The sequence below is a fragment of the Ochlerotatus camptorhynchus genome, unplaced genomic scaffold (assembly GCF_037179485.1).
Source record: "Ochlerotatus camptorhynchus isolate MF236.1 unplaced genomic scaffold, CSIRO-AGI_Acam_v1.1 ptg000420l, whole genome shotgun sequence".
In the NCBI taxonomy this organism is placed as follows: Eukaryota; Metazoa; Arthropoda; class Insecta; order Diptera; family Culicidae; genus Ochlerotatus; species Ochlerotatus camptorhynchus.
In genome coordinates, this window is record NW_027040906.1 from 277,263 (window position 1) to 302,428 (window position 25,166).

At 42.6% G+C, this 25,166-nt stretch overlaps 1 protein-coding gene across 1 annotated transcript in view; it reads left to right on the forward strand.

The window, feature by feature from the left end:
- Positions 1–25,166, forward strand: part of LOC135711102 (serine/threonine-protein kinase 32B-like) — a 168,522-nt gene that overhangs the window by 117,003 nt on the left and 26,353 nt on the right. The window contains exon 6 of the mRNA XM_065233842.1: positions 19,852–19,977. Within this exon, the coding sequence (XP_065089914.1) occupies positions 19,852–19,977 (126 nt within the window). The remainder of the gene's footprint in view (positions 1–19,851; positions 19,978–25,166) is intronic.

The following is a 25,166-nucleotide window of genomic DNA, read 5'->3' on the forward strand; positions in this document are numbered from 1 at the left end:
GGGTCAGAAGCGACTGGTTGGTGTGATGTGACGGGTTCTGCAAAATGGCCACAAGCCTAGCGGAAAAACGTGACACCGTTTGGCGTCAAACTTAACACACACCGTTAAAGCACGCATTACCTGATAATAATAACCTGGGGCCTCCCTTAGCTCAGTCGGTAAAGGCGCAGCTACAAAGCAAGACCATGCTGGATGTGGCTGGGTTCGATTCCCGGTCCGGTCTAGGAATTTTTCGGGTTGGAAAATTTCTCGACTTCCCTGGGCATAGAAGTATGATTGGACTTGCCACACAATCATATCAATGCAAAAATGGTACGGGCATCGAAAGCTCTCAATTAATAACTGTGGAAGTGCATCTAGAACACTAAGTTGAGAGCACGCAATAAGCTAATATATGCGATATGCAATAAGCTTGAAATGCGAAGAAGAAGAAGAACCTGATAATCAAGGTACACTCTCACACACTCTTCCTCGCCAAGCACTATTTAGCACTCTGCTATTTAACGCTAACACTCAACTAGAAAAAGGGAAGACTTAGTAAAAAATTACTTAAAGGCACTACATGTTAAACGGTTTTCACCTTCAAAATCACATCACTGCGCGAGACTAATAATCGGATCACTCCTGCCTCTTCCACAAGCCAGAACGAAGTGATCGAACCGAGTCCCAATATCCTCAGATGAGGCGGGAGATTCAAATATTCTTCACTTCCAGATTTAAGTCATTTCCCGAGAGAAACGACGAATCCCAAGTAACAATTTTGCTTTTATGAGGGTTCTGTAGACCATGATTTGGACTTGTAGAATGCTATAAAACCTCTATAAAGCTTGCAATGTTACTTGGGAAGTATCTAAATTCGTTTTATTTTCATGAAACGTGCCAGGATAAGGGGAAGTGGGGTTTCATTTATCGAACAACTTTGCCATAGCCTATTCTCATTTCCCTCCCATATCCGAAGTGAAACCAATGTTCGGCCGGGTCAAGAAACCGTGAATACGTTTTTGCTTGGGTCAACGGTCAAGAGTACGCGTGCAATTACGACGAATTACATGTGCGCTATAGGCTTTAGGTAGGGAACTCATTTATACATTCTAGATGTACGTGGTACTCATGACAGTGCTGTAAATTTTCAAATCATTCGATTGAAGATGAACCAATCCAACCATTCAATCAATTCTGTGTAAACGAATTCTCACATGACCATAATTTCTCATTCGAAGCTCATTGTCACTGTCAATTGAGTCACTCACTATCATTTGATATACGACAGTGGAGTTTGGAAGAAACCCAGCAAAATTGTCCCGAACAGACAAGTCGACCCGATGTCGGATCAATGTAAGGCTAATTTAAGGTCGATGTCGACCCAATGGGGGTTTGGTAGAAGTCAGGTTAGTGTCGGGTTGGCTTAGCTTTTTCACCGGAATGTCAACCAGAGCTCCGTTTATATGCAGGTTACACTCAATTGAATGAATCAAGCGTTTCTCAAAAGAGAATGATCCATGCCTTCGTCAAATGACTAAGCACTTGATATCACCCATTCAAAGGAGGTCCCCTTTGATAGCAAATAGCTACTTTTTTCATTTTCATCAAAAAATTTCAAATGATTTTTTGAGAATTTACAGTACTGCTCAATAATCGATTGAACAGAGTGAATTATTCTTATTACGTGTTTTCATTATTAGGCTGGTCTATAGAAGTTTATTTAATGCTATTATTGCATTATTGCTCGTTACAAACTAACCAAACAACTGCGAGCGTCACCCCACAACGTTGCAATTTAATAAACATTGGACGAATTCCTCGCCATTATTCGAACTTAGTATGATTATGGGATCAAATGTTAACCCGATCAATGCATAAATATTTCTTATCCATAACGTGTTTAAATTTTAATATTTCCTCGTTTAGTTATATTTTTGAGTGCACACAACATGACTGTCTCGCGCAAGCAGCAGCAGGCCAAGGGGGGAAGGTGGCTGTCAAATACGAACAACTGTCGCCTACCTCGCATAACTGGTTCCAAACGTAAACAAGCCATAAGAAACCGACAGGGTTTATTTACGTTTGGAACCAATTTCATACAAGAATGATCAGTAGGCTGATTTGACCCCCCCCCCCCTCCCCACCAGCTAGCAGTGCTGCTAGAAAAAAAAAGAATAATGAGCAGTTCGTTTGTTTAGCAATCAGTAATGGCTAAATATTTTTTTCCACAAGCGTTGGATCGTTTTGCGGTCTCGGAATAAAAGTTTCCTTGTAAAATTTCCTAGCGAGTAGTTGGATTGATTTATTTTTAGACGACAATGGGTAACCTCGAAAGATTTTTATTTTAAAAAGTAAGTTTTCCCATAGAAAATCCTATGTAAAATTCAAACTGCTGGCGCTAAAATATGGTTACACCGACCGACCTGAAATTTTACACGGTGGCTTTAGTACCTACAAGGTCCCCGGAAACCGATTGAGCTCTTTTTGAATACACATCTTTCGTTAAAATTTCCTATTCGTTTCTCATACCTGAATATTTCACGATCAAAACTTCAAAATAATTTGGACGCCCTAGATCACCCCAAAAAAGTCCCTTCAAATTGGCCCCCGAAGAACTTGGGACTGGAAACGGTTAAACGCAAAAAGAGAGTCAATCGGATTCCGCCTGCCAAAGCTTTTTTTCCATTCCGTTCACTTCCAAATATCTGCCACGAGGACCACTTGAGGCACTTCAGTCAAATAATCCGATCCTTACCCATCATAAAACCGAAAATCAACATAGCAACGCGATGCCGAACGGCAAATCACATCAAATGAAAGCCCATGATGATGACGATGATGAGCCGCTCCGTCCGTCTCGCGAGATTTGCCAAGGCGATTTCCGGCCTCCACGCGCTCGGAATATGATTATCGCCATCCACCGGCAAGACCGACCAGAAGGGTGTAAAACCAATTTAAGACGTCTTACCGGCTGGCTGGGCAGGAAGCATTGGCGAGAGGAGCCACATTGAAGCCGTTGTACTGTACTGTTCCCAGCAGGGAAGCAAGTCCTTGCAGTTCGAGTTACCGGTAGCCGGTTGTGAAAAATGCGAATCAGATTAACCTTCGAGAGTGGGGATGGGACCATTAGACGGATTAGAGAATCCGAATGAATACGTCATATTCTATACCATCCAGAAATCCCATCGCAATTTCCGAGCCAGTCTAACGGTTCAGCCCCGGGAGGACATCCCCGGCAAGGAACGGAAAAAAGGACATCATGAAGCCGAGCACACTGCTGACGAGACACACATTGGATCTGACAAATCCGATTACTGCGAACGCGGAGGTGGGATTTCCCCGTGCAATGAGAATGTGTCTCTTTACTTCCAAAAGGTTATTTTTAGTCGTCTTCTGTCTGTGTAAAAGGTTAGTGGAGCGTGCCGTTCCGAACGAATGGGATTTCTACGCTTGTCGTCCGACGGTGGAATATACATTTGCAGATTAACCACAGACAAACACATGTAATTCTTTCTCCTCAATCGTCGTGCACGCATTCAATTTCAATGTTCGTTTAAAATATTTTTAGTTTCGTGAATCCCTGTGGTTAGGATCACTTTGACGTTTCAATACATTCTTTCGAATTTGTATGCAACATTGTTTGAGACTTGGCGTGAATAGCTCGCGAGAGTTTTTTTCTGTTTGTCTGTGGATTAACCAAATCTGGAACACGCAATATGAACGAACGATGATATCATGCAAATCACGGTGGAAAATCAACATTTTTTACCAGAATCCATTTGGGACGGAAAAACAAGGACACGTTTCTGGCGTCAAAGAAATGCAAAAGCATCATGATAATTCGTTTCGATGTAAACAGAGAGAGAGAATGAAAAAAGTAAAAGCTTTCGAACCGTGGTATCTCATTAGCAGGAAAACAACTTGCCTCTGTCTCTCGTCTGACGGTGAAGATTAAATCGTCATCCTCGGAGATATAGTCTGGCACGGTTGAACTCTCGATTGAATTAAATAAGATTACACTCTCAAGTTCATTTCTCGGAACGCATTCCAAGGGTCCTTTCTCGGTACCGAGGAAGCAAACAAGTTGAGTGCATTAGGTGAAATTGTCGCCTCGCGAAAGTGGCAACGGTGGGTGGGTGATGCCAGCAGTTCCATGAGTAATTAAATCTTTATGTGAAGGACTCTCAAAGATGCTCTTTGACTGTCATTATACTATTAAGGGGGCCGATTTAAATGAAACTTTGTACATATGTCGCTTCCTTAGTGCTAAAACTAGGAATCTTTGTATGAATTTCATGGTTGCTACCCAAAGTGACATTTTCCATTAAAATATTGTCTATTTTCCAGGACTAATTTTTCATAAAAGCTCATGTAACACATGGTTTAGTTATAGTTATACGTTCATAACTTGAAATCATTTTAAGCCTGGAAACCCTATCTCTTTTAATACCAAGTAGCCATAGCGAGCATAATTGCGGGCCCACGTTCTGGGCCCGCTTAGATTTATATGTGATCACGTTTTTATGCTGGCTACAAAAAGAAGACGGCGTTGTGTGGTATACATTATGATACACCGTATTCAGTGTGATGTGTGCTGAACTCTGATAGATCCACCCTGTATGCGAGCACTCATCGTAAGTGCGACTGAGGAGGGTCCGTTATCGCAACCGCCATTGCAACTTCCTCTTTCGGCTTCCAATCTTTCCAGAGACATGCGATCGGCATTCAACGCTGGGTGATTCCTTTAGCCGATTATCAGGTATAAACAGGCGTGTCAGGCCCTTGCCTGGAAACACTATTTAAACTTTTCCTTATGTATAACACGATCACTGAGGCTCATTTGTGTCATTTCGAAAGTTATTTTCTATGTTCGGATATCCCTGTGCTGTCGATCGACCGGTTTTCGAGAAGAACTTAGCCAAGGTTGTCAAAATTTAACTTCTTGTCTGTCAGAAGTAACCACGCTCGGATAGCAGGATTAATCGATAACTTTCCATCTGTCAAGTTTTAACCAAAAGTTAAAATAATCCACCAAATGGTTCAGAGCCTGAGAATAACTTAGAACCATTGGCGTAGCTAGAAAATTTATCTGAAAGGGGCCTAGGGGGGCCTGTTGCTTTTATGTTATTTTCCTAAACAATGGTTAAATAAAAACTCGAGAAAGCTGGCAGGTAAAGGGTGATACGGTCAAAATTTGGTCAAGGGAAAACGCGTGTAAATCGGTGAAATCGTTTATTTAAAAAATCAAATTAAATTTCTTTTTCAAGTTCAATTAGTATAAAATTCAGGAAAAATATTCAGTTAGGCTTCCGCTTTTCCAAATCCGAATTGCCGGGTCTTACGCTTGACCCCTGCCATCAGATTTTGTACAGCCACCTTGTCCACCTTCTTCGCCGCAGAAAGCCAGTTTGCCTTGAACTGCTGCTCGCCCTTAGCAGTTTTTTTGGTCTTCTTTAGGTTCCGCTTGACAATAGCCCAGTATTTCTCAATTGGGCGGAGCTCTGGCGTGTTGGGAGGGTTCTTGTCCTTGGGAACCACCTGCACGTTGTTGGCGGCGTACCACTCCATGGCCTTTTTACCGTAATGGCAAGATGCCAAATCCGGCCAAAACAGTACGGAACAACCGTGTTTCTTCAGGAAAGGCAGCAGACGTTTATTCAAACACTCTTTCACGTAAATTTCTTGGTTGAAAGTCCCGGAAGCTATGAAAATGCTGCTTTTCAAGCCACAGGTACAGATGGCTTGCCAAACCAGATATTTCTTTGCGAACTTTGACAGTTTCATGTGCTTGAAAACATCTGCTACCTTTCCCCTTCTTTTTGCCGTATAAAACTCCTGTCCCGGAAGCTGCTTGTAGTCGGCTTTGACGTAGGTTTCGTCGTCCATTACCACGCAGTCAAACTTCGTCAGCATCGTCGTATACAGCCTCCGGGATCGCGCTTTGGCCGTCGTATTTTGTTTATCATCGCGATTTGGAGTCACTACCTTCTTGTAAGTCGATAATCCGGCTCGTTTTTTGGCTCGATGCACGGTTGTAGACGATACACCCAGCTTATTTGCGGCATCTCGGAGAGAGAGGTTAGGGTTTCGCTTGAAACTACCGGCAACTCTCTTTGTCGTCTCAGCGGCTTCCGGTTTTCGATTTCCCCCCGATCCAGACTTCCTGGCTGTCGGATTTTCGCGATGCGCGAGCAAAATTTTGATACGCTGCTCTTCTTGGTTGGACGGCATTTTGACAACTGAAGAGTGAATTCCAAAATCAAAATAGGAGCAACATTCTACACACACACACCTTCAAAATGAGGGGTGTTCAGGTTTTTTAAATGCAAAATTGAAAGAAATACGTCAAGTTGATATTGACCAAATTTTGACCGTATCACCCTTTAAGCCGCAACTTACAGATACAGGTTGTAAGCGTAAGTTCTTTAAATATAAATGTTGATAAAAGCCAACGAAATTAGATCAATTGTTATAATTCTGACTATGATAAAATTGAGATCCTTCCTAGACAGTCATTTCGTAAAAAAGAGAATACATGAATATTAAAAACAAATGAAATAAGAATTTCTATAAACATAAATTCGGTAAAATTTTGTTCAAAATAAATTTTAGGTATTAAAAAAAGGTTTTGATATGATAGGCTTCGACAAACTTTGAATCTCCTGGAATATTTCCGGGTCCTGACTTGGATCCAAACGCAACAAGATTCGCTGCAAATGCTTGTCAGCCGCGCGCATCAGAATCTACAAGAACATTTCCTTCACGTCAGAGGAACAATACTCCTAACAGCGACACCAACTGGTCCGGCCCTTTAAGCAGCATGCTGTTTAGCGAAACTCCGTCCACATTGGCAGCAGTGTCCCAAACGATGCGTATTTTCCCTGGTTTCTTCGAGTTGGTCACAACCCCCACAGGGAGGTACCAGATTCTGCGAGGATTCGCATCTTCGAGTTCGTCCGTTGTGGCTTTATGAATGTAGCCCTTGCTTACGAACTCTTGCATCTGCCGGAAAACGTTCTCTTTCAACGCTGGATCCCGTGACATCCTCCTTTCCAGGCATTCCATCCTGCGAAGTGCCATCGTGTAGCTATCTGGCAGCTCCACATCGTCATCTTTTCACAGCAGTCCAGTTTCAAATCGCTCACCGACACGAACCGTCGTCTGCTCCTGCAAATCCAGTGCTCGCTGTTCTTCTTTAGATCGTAGGGTGACATTTCCTGCTCCCACTTCCTCGAGATCGTAGAACTGCTTGACAGTATCATGCAGTTCCTTATTCGTCGTGCACTCGTAAACGTGGAATCTGAATTCACTTTTCGATCCAGGCTGTTGCTTACCGTAGACGCACCATCCGAGTCTGGTCTTTACCGCAACTGGTCCATTTCCGTTACCTTCCCTTGACTTCAATGGAACAGCTAATTGTAGATTGTCAAGTCCTATCAGCAGCTTAGGTACGGCGTTCTTGTAGCTCTGTATCGGTAGCTGCTTGAGATAGTCGAACTGCTTCACGGCTTCCCCCAATTGGAAGGTCTGGCTGGGAAGGTTCAGATTAGACACGGTACGAACGTTCGACATCTTGAACCGTTTCTGCGAACCGGCTCCACCTACAGTGATGGTGATAACTTTCCATTTTTTCTTCGATTCTCGACGTATTACCCGTCCATTGTAAGCACAATGGCTGAGTAGTTCCATTTACTCCGAGTTGCTCGTTCTCCATCAGAGTCAGCGATAATCCTTCGTCCAAGAAAGCATACGTATTCACCTCACCAGTTTGCCCATAAAGCGTAACAGGCACGATCCGAAACAGAGCGCGTGATTCGAGGTGCTGATGAGTATGACTATCTACCTGTTCTGTTGGCGCAGTAGCTGCTGCAGTTCGCCTTGTTGAATGCAGCAACGGATGATGGCGATACTGACAGCCATCGATATTGCAACGGTTGTTGCTTCTACACGACCGCTTTCCATGACTGAATAGACAAATTTGACAAAGCGACAAAACTCTAACTTTTCGCCAGAGATCGTCGACATTCAAAATCCGAGCACTCGCGCAACCGATGCCCCACCTTACTGCAGAAGATGCATTCGATTCGCTTGCTTGCTACCAACGGCTGATCATCAACGGCGTTCCCGGTGTGGAAATTAACGTACCCTCTCGGCTTTGGTTTATCCTTGCTCCTACTAGACTCCGGTTCAAACAGCACCACACTAGATGCATCACCGACGACGTTCTCCATGTATCTGCTGAATGTCTTCAGATTCACCACGCCGAGACTTCGCTTGTACCCGGCCCACATAAGCTTCTGGTCGGCTGGTAGCTTTCCGATAAGTTCCTGAAGAAGCATCGAATTCGACAGGTGTGCTTCGATATGGTCACAAAGGGCTTGCACTGCCATACCATATTCGATCAGCCCTTCCAACTTATCCGACTTTGGAGCGGGAATCTTCCGCACCTTTTCCAGTAACGCGTTAATCAACAGCTCCGGGCGTCCATATCGCATACGAAGTGCCTCGATTACCTGCGGTATCGCAATAGGCAATACCAACCTACTGCGCACCGTCTCGAGAGCGGTTCCTTTGAGGCACCGTTGTAGTCGGAGCATGTTCTCCCCGTGCGTGTACCCACACGACGCCGTCGTATACTCGTAGTTGGAGATGAACATAGGCCAATTCGCGGGATCACCCGAAAACTGTGGCAGATTGCGCGCCAACGATTGACGTGCGGCAAGCTAATGCGGTGACGGACCGTTCTGGTTAGCGTTCAATCGCTGCTGCTGCTGCCGATGATACCACACTCCTCCAACGACGTAGGCTGTACGTTCCTATTCGTTGTGCGCGCGGATGGTTCACGCTGCTGTTCGTTGTTGGCGAAGGGGATGCGTTGCTGTTGGCGACTATCGAGGGTATTTTGCCCGAAATCGCGAGAGTCAAACCGTTGTTCCCTGGTAACAATGGGAACCGTTTCGAAAGGGATCGCGAAGGACTTATGAGGGACATTACCATCGTTCCTTTTTTCCACTATCGTTAACATTACTCTTACCTGCACCGCCAACCTCATTGGCATGCGTTTTCGGGTAGGCACCAAGGTTCCTAGGCTGCTGGTTACCTTGCTGTACATCGCCGAATAGAATCGGGGAATTCATCTGACCGATCGTTGGGCTGATGTTCCAATCGGTTGGGTCCAATCCAAGCTGCCTTTTGCACTGCTGCAGTTCACGTCTCGGCTCCTCCATTTGCTGACTGGTTGGAACTGATTGTAGTTGGCAGCGCTCAAGCTGCTTCTCGAGATCGCGTAAAGTCTCCACAATCTCGTGATTGTTTACATCCGCGGGCTGAGCGACTGCTGGCGGATTCGATTGTTCACCCGCCGCGCCGTCTTCTGGCTCCGGATGATTGCTAATCCAATCGGAAACTCATTCTCGTCGTTCGTGATTGCTTACCCGGCTCCGGGATTCGATCACCTTGCCCATCAGTTCCAACTGCTCGTCCAAGAATTTCTTCTGCAGTTCATGCTCCATTCGTTGTCGTTCAAGCTCCTGGCGTTGCTTCAACAGGGTGAGATTTCGTTGTACGTTGGTTGTACAGCTGCACGAAGAGATGTTTGCTGGTGGGGGTGGATTCGGTGGTGGTGATGCAGTGCAGTTCGAACACATCCACGCTCGGTCACTGACGGACTCCGTCACACCAGCACACGAAAAGTGCCACCACAGATCACACCCATCGCACTGCATATAATTTTCATCGGCATCTGGATTGTCGCATGCTGCACAATCGCCGTGCTGTACCATCTCCGGATCTCTTGCGGGAATCGGCAACTGCTCGATGAATTATTGTGTGAAGTGAATCGCTGAGAAGTGAAAGGCCCGCACTGATATCCGAACAGCTTATATATTTAATTTTGTGTGTGTGCTTCAAATCAATAATTTGATTTTGGTTTAGTTTTACAAGTTGTTTTTAGGTTAGAATAGAATTTACAATTCAGTGGCGATTTTCGCTCGAATGGTCTTTCTAGTCAGCTTTCAACCGCTTGCTGTATAATCCTAAGTAGATGTAATTCTTGTTTAAGTTTTTAAGTTTCACTAAGTCCATCAAATTTACCTTCACTAGCCGTAGTAACTATTTCGATTTAAGCTAGATGTAATTAGGATTACAAAGGGTAAGTAATTTTGTGTTCTTTTTCTTTTTTAAATATCATAAAATCATCATCATTAGTTTACACATACATTCATATAATATGAATTCGAAAATTCAAAACATGTATTTCGTTATTTTAGATCGAAAATTTCCTGGGTAAAACACATTCACTGTATTTACTTACTTGTGTTCTTCGAAGTACAGCACAATTAAACGCAATCGAATACACGAAACTCAAAACGACTGGTGAACAAAATTTATCACAAATAAAACCATTTCTTCTTTATTGCTTTGCTGGCAATCGTGGAAGTATCATTGAAATAGCGGTGCCAGATGTATTGCCTCTAGCAATGAATTTAAGTTTATTAAAACAATTAATTGCGTAGTCTGACTCATTAATATAGATAAGTGGATGTATTTAATGGTGGATAAATATCAAAAACTGATTAAATAAAACATAAATGACCATTTTAGACATTTTACCGGTCCAATTAAAAAAGTCACAGAAGATTGAACTCAACACTAACAGGGTTGATGGCAGCAGTGCACGTAGCCTGGTATTCGCGTTCCCGCTCAGGGGTGTAAACAAACTTGCATACAGCGCAGTCTGGCAGTGTGAACGTTTTGTCTGCTACATTCTTATGCACTAGATAGTGTGACATCACATTTGCTGTTGTATTGAAATGAAGGAAGAAAAGAGATGGTTAAGTTTTCCTTACCATACCAGTTGATATTTATTAAAAATGGGCAGTTTTGGCGTGGGGACATGCACTTCTAATGAATTTTGCCAATACATTTAAAAAATGATGATCGAAAAATATTTCAAAAAGAAGAAGAAAACAAAATAATGACCCTTTGTAGAACCTTAACTAATTTAACTTTCTATAGTAATTTTTCACCCGCATGTATCTGGTTCAATTCTTTCTTTTTCGTTCCTGCAGACTGACGTTTCGATACAGAGAGTTTGTCGCGCGTAGACTTGCCGCTCGTGTCGTGATGTTCAGACGGCCGGGTTGTCAGTCGATGTCCCTGTGCTAACACACCGTTTGGTGAGAACGGATGGAATTTGACTTTGAAATCTGCGTTAGTGAAATCGGTGATTATTTTAATTATCATAGCAGCAGTGGCAATTTTCAATTGTGACATTTTGAAAAATGATAAAGGCTTAAATTTAACAGATGCGTAGATATATTTCTGATCGATTGGTGATAAAAATATTGAAATTGGTCCAGGGGCAGCTGAGTTATTAATGTTTAAAATCTTTCATAATTTTGTTACATGTTCCATTTTCGGTTTTCACAAAGTGTACACCCATATAGAAATCACAGACGTAGTCCTACGTAAAAAAAAGTTAATTGTTGTTGAGATTGAGGTGCTCATCATCTGTGTGATGCTTTCTCCCTGTTAACTGGATGCACATTATGGAACCAAGTCAAAACTACTGTTTTCATTCAATCGTTCATATGAAAAACACTTTTTTTCGACTTCCCAATGAGGCCCTGTCATTTAAAACCATTGGGTATAAACAAAAAATCTTGAGATCTCTAGAAGTTCCGGTTCAGATGCCAAGACTCAATCATTACAATGGTAATATAAGTCGAAACAAGAATTAGTAACGACAATGTGGTAAATATGTATTCGTAAAAAATCAGTTCGTGAGCAGTTAGTCAGATCAAGTCTCATTCTCTCCGAATACCGTTCATACTGGCGATAGCGACAACGAAACCCCGCCCCCAAACTCCTCTCATGATCCTATCCTTCGACAATGTACCCCTCTAACCTCGGGTAAGCCGCGAGTATTCGGCCCAACTCCTACTAGACATAGAAATAAGTGAATTTTATTACAAACAATGGACAATTAATTATCGGCTTAAAAAAGCTATCGTGATTGTACCTCCAAAATAAACGAACTAGATAAAAAAAATGTCATTCTCTTTAACGTGATATTCTCCCTCACTCGTTGTTGCGGCTTAAACCGCAGGGCACGCAACGCAGTCCCTGCCGCAGAGTGATCAACTGGAGTAGTTCGTTCTTTACAACAACACGACAGACGGTGCACTGACAAGAAGACAAAAAAAAAAGAAAAAAAAAAGTTCGACGCAGTTCATAAAAAACTTGAATGCTGCCGAGTTTGCGAACGATTTTCCACGAGCTTCGTCTGCAGTGATCGAAAAACATTACGTGGACGATTATTACGATAGCGTCGATTTCGTTGACGAAGCGGTAGAGTTGGCGAACCAGGTGAAATTCATTCATTCCCGAGGAGGTTTCCATATCAGGAATTGGGTTTCCAACTCCAAGCAGTTTCTGGAAGCGATGGCCGAACAGAAGTCGAATCCTGCTGTCCATTTCAGCCGGGACAAAACCACGCATACCGAGCGAGTTCTGGGAATCATATGGGACCCAGAAGAGGACGTTTTCCTGTTTTCTACCGATGGACGAGAGGAGTACCAACTGGTTCTACAAGGGGTTGAACGACCAACCAAAAGTTTGTTTATGTTTGCTCTTTCCATTCACCGTTTTCGGTCGCATGTTGGTACAAGATTTGTGGAGGACTGGCTGCGACTGGGATGAAGAAATTGACGATTAATCATTCCAAAAGTGGATTCGCTGGACGAAAGTTTTGCCGATGATCGAGGCAATCAGGATTCCCCGGAGCTACTTTGGAGACGCTAGAATGGATCAGATCGAGGATCTACAGCTGCACGTAGTGTCCGATGCTAGCAAAGGTGCTTACGGGTGTGCGGCCTATTTTCGAGCTTTGGTGGGCGGAACGATCAGATGTGTACTGGTGACTAGTCGGGTGAAGGTGGCTCCGTTGAAGCCGCTATCAGTTCCAAGGCTTGAGTTGCAGGCGGCAGTGCTATATCTTCTGGAAGCAGACTGGCCGAAGCAGAAGTTGCCAGGTCCAGATACAGAAGAAGAGTTGAGAGCGCACCTGCTTGTTCACGATGTTAACCTTCCTACTCCCGTAATCGACGTCAACAGAATTTCGAAGTGGACGGTGCTGGTAAGGACGATGGCTTGCGTATTTAGGTTTCTGTCGAACTGTCGAAGAAAGCTGAAGGAATCGCCCCTCGAAACGCAAATCATTCTCCCGATTGATTATCCGATGTTGCGGACGCCACTGGATCAGAAGGAGTATGAGCAAGCGGAAATTTCGTTGATGCGGATGGCACAAGCAGATGCGTTCAGTAGTGAACTGAGGATCTTGATTAAGAACTTGCAGCTTCCGGCCGCGACGCGGTTGAAAATCGAGAAATCCAGCTTCATCTATAAGTTGACGCCGCTAATCGATGAGAACGGTCTCCTGCGTATGGAAGGTCGAACTGGATCAGCTGAATTCCTACCGTTTGACTTGAGGTTCCCGATAATACTGCCCAAGGACCATGCTGTTACCTGGAAAATCGTTCAGCATTATCACGAGCAATTCGGCCACGGATATAGGCAGACGGTGAAGAACGAGCTGAGACAACGATTCGTCATCCCACAGGTGGGTAGTGTGGTCGCTATGGTGGGGAAAGCTTGCATACAGTGCAGGGTTGCCAAGAGCCGCCCATGATGTCCTCGGATGGCCGCGCTACCAGTACAGAGAGTAACTCCGTATGTGCGGCCGTTCTGCTTCGTGGGGGTCGATTACTTCGGCCCAATAACAGTTACAACAGGCCGCCGCAGTGAAAAGAGATGGATCGTTTTGTTCACGTGCCTAGTAGTCAGAGCGGTTCACCTCGAAGTAGCACACTCCCTGACCACGCAATCGTGTTTAATGGCAATCAAACGCTTCACCTCCTACCGAGGTCCGCCATTAGAAGTGTTCTCGGACAATGGCACAAATTTTAAAGGAGCAAGTAAGGAGTTAATGGAAAATGTACGCAGCATCAACGTAGATTGCGCAGCGGAGGTAACATCAGCTCGTATGAAGTGGAACTTCAATCCTCCGGCTTCGCCCCACATGGGCGGAGTCTGGGAGAGATTAGTCCGTTCCACGAAGCAAGTGTTGGAGGCGATAAACGATGGGAAGCGACTGACAGATGAAATCTTGGTGACTGCGATAGCCGAAGCGGAGGACATCATCAATAGCCGTCCACTTACGTACGTGGCGCATGAATCAGATCATTTCGAAGCGTTGAGCCCCAACCACTACCTCCGTGGAGTCGCTCCGAACGAACCAAGGTACAACGTAGCTCCCGTCAATTCAGCTGTAGCCCTGCGGGACTCCTATCAGCGATCGCAGGAGATAGCTGACGAGATGTGGAAGGGGTGGATTAAAGAATACGTTCCTTCCATCAATCAGCGTACCAAGTGGTTTGGTGAAGCAAAGAATTTGAAGAAAGGTGACTTGGTCTACGTTGTTGATGGCGACAAGCGGAAGTGTTGGGTACGTGGGATTGTTGTGGAGCCGATAGTTGCCGGAGATGGCAGAGTACGCCAGGCCTGGATTCGTACCAACAGCGGCATGCTAAAGCGAGCGACAGCGAAACTTGCGGTGCTTGAAATAAATGAAAGTGACACTGGACCGGACGTGACTTCCGGACCAGGTTCACGGGCCAGGGCATGTTGCGGCTTAAACCGCAGGGCACGCAACGCAGTCCCTGCCGCAGAGTGATCAACTGGAGTAGTTCGTTCTTTACAACAACACGACAGACGGTGCACTGACAAGAAGACAGAAGATAGAAAGCAAAACAAAAAAAAAGGAACAATCATTTCACAATCGTTACAACGTGGTGGCCGAATTTATAAAGCAAATTTAATTAATTCTACCTTAATTGAGAAAAGTGCTTCATTTAAATCTTAAATATTATTGAAATTATTGCTAATCTAGTAAGTACAAATTGAATCGTTAGTAGATTCTAGTCTAGTCTAGTCTACACATAGACAGCCAGTACTTGAAAGAATCCTGGAAATGATAGAAATACATCTATCATTTTCTTGTCATTATTAATGCCTGCTGCACATCAAGGATGTGAAACAAACAATAAAGCGGCCAGGCCTACTGTGTAGCGTTTAGTTAATTTTTGTGGAAGTGAATGTTTACCATGTCTACTTAATAAGTATAGACAGTGGTTAACATTTAATCCACAGGTAATCAAAGAGCGGGGACATACCGTACCAACCGCTCCGTATGCAGGATTTGAAAATAGGCTATATAAATCGTTGGGAGTGACAGAGCTAAGAAAGTTAATGTACACTCCTTGATTGTCCGATCTCCTGGGATGGAACACAGGTATTTACCCCTTGTGTTCGAGCGTACAGACCTCCCTCCGTACAAGCGTGGACGGCACCGCCAACCCACTGCCATCCCTCAATCGATCCAGCCGACCTCAGTCGAAGGACAACAGAGAGCGGTGTGCGGACGTAACCTATACGGAGGGAATGCTGTATTCGCCTAGGTTATAGCGCCCTTGCTCGCTACCATTTTCTTCTAGCGGTTGGGACCTGAGCACTAACTCTTGTCCTAGCCCTATATGGCATATGGTTATAGCGCCATTACTCGCTTTCTGAAAAGAGAAGAAGGGAAGGGAAGGAGAGAAAAAGGACTTGGGAAAAGGAAATGCGGAATTCCTTTCCTCATTAGTATTTGTATCGTCAACTTTTATGAAAACTATATAAATCATTCTTCCTTGGTCAGAGGTATTATTACGACATTTGAATAAGATTGTCTTATCATTTCCCTAATAAAAATAACCATAAAAGAGAGCTTAACGACGTGTTCGGGGTATCATCCAAACCCTATGTGGGATGGTTTACCTATCCGAGATACAGTTCGTTTATGGTATTTGTTTATTAGGGTTGTTATTCAAAATTTAATGTTATAATGATCAACATAGCTTTGGATTATCCAATATAAATCGGTAACACTCTCCTGCAACCGATGTAGGAAGCACCAAAGAATATATATAGACAAATCTCAAAAACACAGTTTTAACTGATAGTACTTTATAAAAATCAAACTGTCCAATATTGGATCCTGCCAATTATTAGCACCAGAATAAATTGCAACGGACTCACCAAATTGATCCATGAACGATGTCTTGTTACAGTGATCTCCATACTCAACGGTTGGTTGACTGGGCTCGAAAATAGGTTTTCCTATTCTTAGTATCGGACAAGCGAACCAAAAATCCTGTATGGCCAATCAGTTGATTAGTCAGATGATGAAAGCACAATTGTGGCTGAATGGATTCAGGCTGCTAATCGGAGAATCTGACCCACTTGTAAGGAACACAAAGAGCCACAAAGAACAACCAATGGTGCTAGGTTCCGAGATGATCAGTGGTTTAAGAACTCTGGGGTGGCAAATAGTTGAAGGAACACTAATTACAACTACACAAAAGTCTAGAAAAAACGGAGCAAAAATTGACGGCTGAAAATTTTCTAGGTCTCTCTTCGACCACAGCTCACTACGATCTTCAAATTGAATCGTTAGTAGATTCTAATTAAAATAGGATAAATATTTATGAATTAGGTGAGTTCATGACCTGACCTATACGAGGGAATCGAGGCTGTTGGACTATACGAACATAGCAGAAAGTGAGTTTAAAAATCTCGTAAACTCTCATAAAAGACCCTTAAATGTTTAAAAATATCGATATCTTGTTGAATCTTAAACTAATTTATAAATAATATCTTACAAACTACATTTAATTAGAAAATTCAACTTGATACAAGTCCATTAATAGGGTACCTATCCGCACGAGGAAGAGATTTTGCCGATTAAGAAACTAAATTGTAAGTAATTATACCTAATTTGTTGAAAAGATCTTTATATTTAAATATATACATTTTTAGCTTTGATCAGCACACAAACAAAACGTTTGATCCAAGGAATTGTTTCGGGATAAATCCTAACACTCGTTGTCCAGGCCACTTTAACCACATATCCCATGCAAAATTCCAAAATTTATAACCGTAGTTCTAAATTTTTTTCCTCACTCGTTGATCGTAAATATCTATTTAGAACGAGTTTACTGTAATAAGTTTTATCTTTATTTCACTCTCTCGTTTTTTTTTCCTCTATCGCGTTCTCTCTCATTCTATATTATTCTCTCTCATTCTCATATTTACTCATGATGAATATTGGCGTTGACGAGAGCTCTGTAACCCTTAACTCCTATTTAGAAATCTCATATGTAAATGTCAGTCTATGTGTGAAACATGGCGGACTTTTTCTTATTCTCTCACTCCAACGCAAAACCCCATAAGGAACTGTCAAAATGTGTGTGAAGAAACGTCACTTCGGGACTGGTGTAAGTCGAATATCACCGCAACGATACTGATTTCGATTTATCAATATTAAGATTGGTCATCATGATCATTTTTTCAGAACAATGTTTTTTTAAGTTCCATTTAGGATCCAAAACAACTGTGCAAAATTTGGGAACGATTGGTTGTAACCCAACCTTCCACATTGCGTTTGAAATTTTATGGAAATTAGAATGGGAAAACTTAATGTTTTGCATCTTAATTCCTAGGGACCACAATTTTGCTTTTTAATCACGTAAAACTATAATCCACCAACTTTACAAAATAAGGTGAAATTAGCATCTTCAACTATGTAAATCGTTGACTTCACGTAGAAGTAATACTAAAAACATATAATCAAAGCAAATAAGGTCCTTAAATTTAAACTGAGGAGCTTGGAGGCTGTCGCTTGTGCTTACTGAGTACAAGATCGTGGGTTTACTCCCAAGCTCTTCCTAAAACAAATCAAATACTAAATTATGGTCGCATCGCCTGCATATGCGAATCCTGACCCATTTCCTACATTACTATCCAACTCCGTAGCATCTATGGGGGCGTTAGTGAGTTGCTGGCCGTTAAGTAGATGTTACATCAACAATATCGTTCCTTTCCCCGTAGCGGAGAAGATGGACGTGGCTGGCAATGGTGATTGTCATGCTTTTCCTGTTCTGAATTTTGATTGGAGAGCTATCCACTCCCAAATAGTTTTCCTCAAGCAATCAAAAGAAGAACGATAAAGTAGATGCATGACAGTTGCCTGCCAGTATGCAATCTACGAATTACTCCGTAAGAAACGCAATGCAATGGTATCAATTCCATTTCGTATGTTGAAACGGTCCTTTTTCACATAACCGGCCACCATTTGAAATATTTAAAGAGTTTTAAGTTTATAGATTAGCGGCGCCGGTGGTGTAGTGGTAAGCGTGATTACCTCTCACCCCAGCAGGCCTGGGTTCAATCCCAGTCGGCGCCGCCGGGATGTTCTGAGGCATAACATCTCTGATCACGCCTTCCTTCGGAAGGGAAGTAAAGCCGTTGGTCCCCGGTTCATGAGTTGATGGGTCGATAGGTAGGGTCCAGGTGTGGGAGCTGCCTCTCTGGCGTCGGTAGCATTGGTGCTCAGCACGGAAAACAAGATCGACGGAAAACAAATCAAAGGAAAAAAAAAAAAAGTTTATAGATTTTAAACATATAAAATAACTAAGCTCAAAAACAATTGAACCGACCAACCGCGGTCCTACGTCAATCTTACGTTAATGCCCCTAGGCACAGACTACATTTTCCACTTTGGATTAAGCACAACTTAGCAACGGGTAAATCGATTAGAATAACTTTAGCGCTCAACAGTGTTGTCGTTTTAAATAATATTTTTCGTGACATACTTATCAATGTGCCGAAAAGTGTGTCATGCTGTGTTTCAACACAGTGTGCATGAATGATTTCAAAATTAAAGAAAAAATTGTCACTTCAGGAAAGCAGTTCCATGAGTAATTAAATCTAGATAGAGCTGGAATTAGGGCGTAACAGCTTTTGTAAACAATGACTTCTATCGATGATTTCTAGGAACTCAAGGCACGCCCACGCAAACCAACATAACCATCGGATAGCGGAAGTCTTTCCCTACCTGATGAGGATGTTGGTTTGCGTGGGCGAGTCTTGAATTTCTAGAAATCGTCGATAGAAGTCATTGTTTACAAAAGCTGTTAGGCCCTAATTCCAGCTGTATCTAGAAATCTTTATACGAAGGACTTTCAAAAATGCACTTTCACTGTCATCATACTGTTCGATGCATACAATGTAAATATTTACGTTATTTGTCAAATCCCAGGTAATCATGACATTTCATTATTGAATGAAGAAAAGAGACTTACTGCTGTCATGACGATTATCTGAGTGTTGTCTAGGAACGTAATTATTAGTGACCTATGCATCGAATATTTAATTTTGACCCAGGATCAAGCGAAGTTCTCGCTGGTGGCAAAACACCCATAAACAGCGCTGTTCAGCAAGCTGTGTAAATGCCGTCATCAGCATTCGTCGCAAGACTTCATTTTCCTTTTTCCTAATTGGGCATAAAATTCTCAACTTGGTGGAGCTTCTTTCTCATTGTTTATTAAAAAGCAAAAAAAAACTACAGCTTTCCCTCGAAGAACGCGTTAACCACTGAGTTCTACCCACCGCTTTGTCTCGGTGGGTTTTTAACGAGCCGCTCTGATTTTCTGCGAGTGACTAGTTCTCCATTGGCACTACTCACATGCAAAAAATCAGACTGACTGGTTGAAGCCCCGCCGAGAAAAAGCGGAGGGTGCAACTCAGTGGGTAACGCGTTCTTCGGGGGATAGCTGTATTAGCATTTCTCCTGAACCAAACCCACCCCTCGCTCAGTGTACGTATTATTGAGGAAAACTTTCATCCCTGACGCAAAACGCCAACGACGAACACGACGACGAAGAGCAGGATTCTTTTTAATAATTATTTTTCCTCTTTTTCCGCCTCCAGGACACGCACATCTGACCGACTTTAACATCGCAACCCGGCTGCCACCGGATGGGTTGGCCTGCAGCATGTCTGGCACCAAGCCGTACATGGCCCCGGAGGTTTTCATGTGTGCCTTAGAGGAGATCGGTAAGTTGGCAGATGGCGGTGAAAATGTGTATCTATATTATTATCCATAGTAAGGGGGAAGGGGAAGCATGGAAGAGATGGTAATGGGACCATGCCTCCGGGACACGATGTGCCATTCCGGGTTTCTCCTTCACGAGTCTATCAGTATAAATAGCAGCAAACGAGGGCCTGAGGGTCTGTGCCGGTTGCCCTATTGGAATTTGTACGACCGGGCGAGCAAGCGATATTAAAATTTCAGCATTTTAATTTAATAAACAAGCGAGGCTTGACGATGACGATGTCGCTGTGGAAAGTGTGTATTAATATTCGCATGGTTGTGAACAACGTGTAGGCTTCGGTGGAAGCTATAGATATAGCCATAAAGCCGAGTGAATCGAAAGCGTTTCGTGACAGAAAATTAAATTATTCACCGATTTTCCCTGTTGAAAGTGTGAAACGGACACGGAGGCGGAAATGTTTGACGGCTAATTTGAACGAAAAATGAAATCCGCCTAGAAGCAATGTCGAGCTCATTTTGTTTTTTCGCTGGCAAATAACTGAACCAAACATGGTCGAAACAAACAACATCCCACGTGTTCGTTCGGGAACAACATGTTCGCCCCTATTCTGCATTTCGTTCGAAACGAAATTCTCATACAAAAAAAAAAAAAAATTTGTATAAGAATTTCGGTCCGAACGAAATACAGAATAGGGGTGGTCAACTTGAACGCTCACTGTCAGCGTTGCCAGAACTGTTTTCCAAACATCGGTATTTTTGTTTAGAAAAAATCGGTATTCATCGTTATTAAACATTTTCAAAAGTAATGAGCTGGGAGTGGAACTTTGGTAGGGTGCCCGCTTCAAAAATATAACTAACATCTGCTAAAATCAAAGATGAATACTAAGATGAAACTGTCGGAAGAAAAACTTTCTATTTTAGTGTCCTCTTTCACGGTCCCTTTCATCCAATGAATACTCCCCGTATGCAAGGTAATTTTGTGGTTTTGCTGCCCCCTCGATAGAGATGAAATTTTGCGCTCATTTTTATCAAAACAATCACACCAAAATCAGAGATGTCCCATTTTTTAATTACTCGATTAACAACTAAAGCCTGGTACGCAGCTGAAAAGAAAACGGAAAAGTAATTTTTGAGGATTTTTCCCAAAAGAAAATTTGACAGCTATAGTTTGCTAAATTTTGAGATTATAGGGAGAAGTCGTCAAATTGTAAAATCAACACTTATTAGTGTTTATGTTGTTTAAATGCATCCAAAACATCAGTTTTGCAATAAACGCCAACATTACCTAACGGAATAATTGATCAGACCATTATTCCGCAAGGAAAGTGAAATTGCATTCAGAATGCGCCACCTTCATGTCGATCACGATACTAATGTAATCGATCTTTCCTTTACCGATTTCTTTTGAACTGCGTACTGGGTCAAGAAATGCTAAAGGAAAATAATTTCTTTAGCATTCCGTGTCCTATCCCGTAGCACGTAAAAACGTCATTACTTTTCAGCTGCGTACCAGGCTTAATCGATTATTTTCTGTTCGCTGTGCTGCCATTTTTCCACCAATGAGAGTGCAGCACATGTTTGAAACGATCGGTGAGGATCCTATGGAGATGTTAATGCTTATATCGGCATGATGTAACCGATTACACATATTTTACTTTTCGGTTTGTTAATCGATTAATCGATTATTCGAATGAAAATTGGCCATCACTAGATGAATGTGAAACGTCATTTCAAATATAAGGACCGTACATAAATAATTATACAATTTGAAAGGGACCGGTGCTAATCACAAATTACGTCCCCACGGTAACTGAAATAAACACGAGTGTTCACTCAAAATTACGACGATTGTCATGCTGATGAGTGGAGAGGAGGACGTCAAATCGAAAATCGGTATCTATCGGTATGAAATTTTGAAAATTGGCATTTTCAGAGGCTCTATCTTTTTATCTATATTGAGCATAAAAATCGGTAGCTCTGGCAACGCTGCTCACTGTATTCATAACCTGGTGTATACAAAATCCCGAAAACGAGCAACTTTGGTTTTTTCAAGGGGTAAGTCACTCAGAAATTTTTGCTCCACAGTGCTCAATATTGGGTTCTGATTAGCCTCCCAAAATTTGAACTGATTTGGTAAGAAACTGACTTGGCACAAACCATTTGAAGTATATATGGAAATAGTTAAAGGGAAACCCAAACTTTTTGTTCATTGACTTCTTGCTTTTTTCTATATTGCTCTGTTAAAAAGTTCTTCAACTATTATTACAGGAAATTTTCACAGCTTCAACTTTGCACAAGATCGATTTTCAGCCAAACGTCAATTTAAATAGTTATTAATTGTTTAAGAGTCTGATAATCTTATGTCATGATCAAGCAGCTGTTCTGTGGGCAACACTGTATTCTGCAGTGTGACATAGTAGCCATGATTTGTATGCTCTATTTTACGCGCCAGAAACACCAACGTTGCCTACTGAACAGTTGATTGAGCATTATCATAAGACATCGATGACTTGAATCATTAATAACTTTTGTTTCTTACACTTTATCGAAAAGCAATCTGGAAAAAAGTAGAAGGGTCTGTGTCTAGGGGCTCGAACGGGAGCTTGACGTAGGACTGCTAGTGGACGGAATAAATGTGAAGAGCATTAAGTTTTTGACGTAGGACTACGTCTTTGATTTCTATATGGGGGTACACTTTGTGAAAACCGAAAATGAAACATGTAACAAATTAAGAAAGATTTTGAACGTTAATAACTCAGCTGCGCCTGGTCCAATTTCAATAATTTTATCACCAATCGATCAGTAATAAGGCTACGCATCGATAACAATGCTTTCGAATGTTGATTTTCAACAAGAAAATATTGAAAAACTGGTAAATGTCCAGCATTGTCCAAAAGCGTCGAATTAACTAACAAATCCACCAATTACCTACATGCATATGCTGCTTCCCCAGCACAGTCGTCAGAGAGTAGTAAGTAGAAGAAACAAGTAGAAGTGGCATTCGCCGCCAATCCTCGGGCGCGTGCGAATAGGGAGGATGGAATTGCGTAATATTTTGCACACTCATCGCCATATTCAGAACCAAACGCAAATTCATCGAGATAACCACCATCCGTCGTCTGGCTCGCCGTGGCAGTGTCTGACGTATCTCCGGTCTGATTTACGAGGCGTGCTGAAGGTGTTCCTGAAAAATGAGATCCGTGATGCTGTCACCTACACTAAACACGCCAAGCGTAAGCGGCCATGGATACGTTTTAAAGTGACAGAGACGCACTCTGTTTGGTTTCGGAGGTTAAATCATCACCAACTTTGGTAACAAAACGGCTCTTTTCAGGGCCACCAAGCTTATTACAGTAAAGAGTAGGAATAGAATTCATCTGCTTGTTTGTCCATATTCAGAACCCACGACCACACAAAATGCTCATGTAATCAAGCTGGAAGCAGGGGTACAAATTATTTTGATCAACCTTGATCAACTTTGAATTGCCATGGCCGGATATTTTCGATGGAAGAAGCAACAATCTTGCATCTAATTCGACGAAGACGGCAGGAAACATTTGTGAAGCCGAGTTGTTTACAAAAGAGAGTGTCGATGAAGAGAATCGATCAATGTAGATAGGACCTATTGAAAAGTGACGCGAGATTTGTTTTCCGTATACTGAGCTCCAAGGCTACCGACGCCAGGGAGGCCCACACCTGGACCCTACCAATCGAACCATCAACTCAACCGGGGACCAACGGCTTTACTTCCCGAAGGAAGGCGTGATCAGAGATGTTATGCCTTAGAACATGCAGGTGGCGCCGACTGAGATTGCACCTAGGCCTGCTGGGGTGAGAGGTAATCACGCTAATCACCGGCGCCTCATGTTTTCCCAGGTTTTTCCAGGGAAAAATTCCCGAATTTGATAAAAGTAAAGATTGGATTCACTCAGTCTATTGGTACTACTCCGAGACTGAATAAAATTTTCGTCAATTTCCTAATTTTCTGGCAGATTTTTTAGGTTTTCCACAGGAAACCATGAGACAATTTTACTCATCGCTGAGTTCCTGCACTTTTGGCGATTATGAGTGAACTAAACTCAAATTTGGGGTGTTCTCATTCGCCGTGTACGCAGAAGGAAAAGAGCCAGTGTCGCTACTTGATAGCAAACTACTCATAATGGGAGGAGTCTTTTTAGCATTTATACCACTTGGTTGCACATAATTCTGCTCTAACCTGAAAAGATATAAAAGAGCGCTGCTGTATGGCATTTGCTCATTTTCGCTTCGGACGGCGTGGTGAACAGCAAAGTTCTTCGAGATAACCGCCATCGGTCGTCTGGCTTGCCGTGGTGGTGTCAAACGTATCTCCGGTCTGATCTACGAGGTGTGCTGGAAGTGTTCCTGGAAAATGAGGTCCGTGATGCTGTCACCTACGCCAAGCGTAAGTGGCCATGGATGTCCTCTTCAATAAAACGGCCCTTTTCAGGGCCATCAAGCTTACATCAGCAAAGAGTTAGAATAGAATTTATCTGTGCTAGTTTATCCATATTCAAAACCACAAGCCCCCAACAACCACACAAAATGCTCTCCAGAGTTGTAATCTTGTATTGATTAATTCTCTTAATCAACTTTCTCTTTGAAAAAAATACTACAAACTTGGTACGCCTACAATTCAAATACGGAAAGAGTTGAGGTAATAGATAATTGATCAATTAAAAGAACTAAATGCTCTTCACATTTATTCCGTCCACTAGCGGTCCTACGTCAAGCTTCCGTTCGTGCCCCTAGGCACAGACCCTTCTACTTTTTTAATTGATCAATTATCTATTATCTCAACTCTTTCCGTTTTTGAATTGTAGGCGTATAAAATTTGTAGTAATCTTTTTCAAAGAGATAGTTGATCAATCAAAATCACCTGCGCCCCTGCTTCCAAGTTTGAGTGGTCGTTGGGGGCTTGTGGTTCTGAATATGGACAAACAAGCACAGATAAATTCTATTCCAACTCTTTACTGATGTAAGCTTGAGGGCCCTGAAAAGGGCCGTTTTATTGAAGAGGACATCCATAGCCACCTACGCTTCGCGTGTTTAGTGTAGGTGACAGCATCACGGACCTCATTTTCCAGGAACACCTTCAGTACACTTCGTAGATCAGACCGGAGATACGTCAGACACCGCCACGGCGAGCCAGACGACGGATGGTGGTTATCTC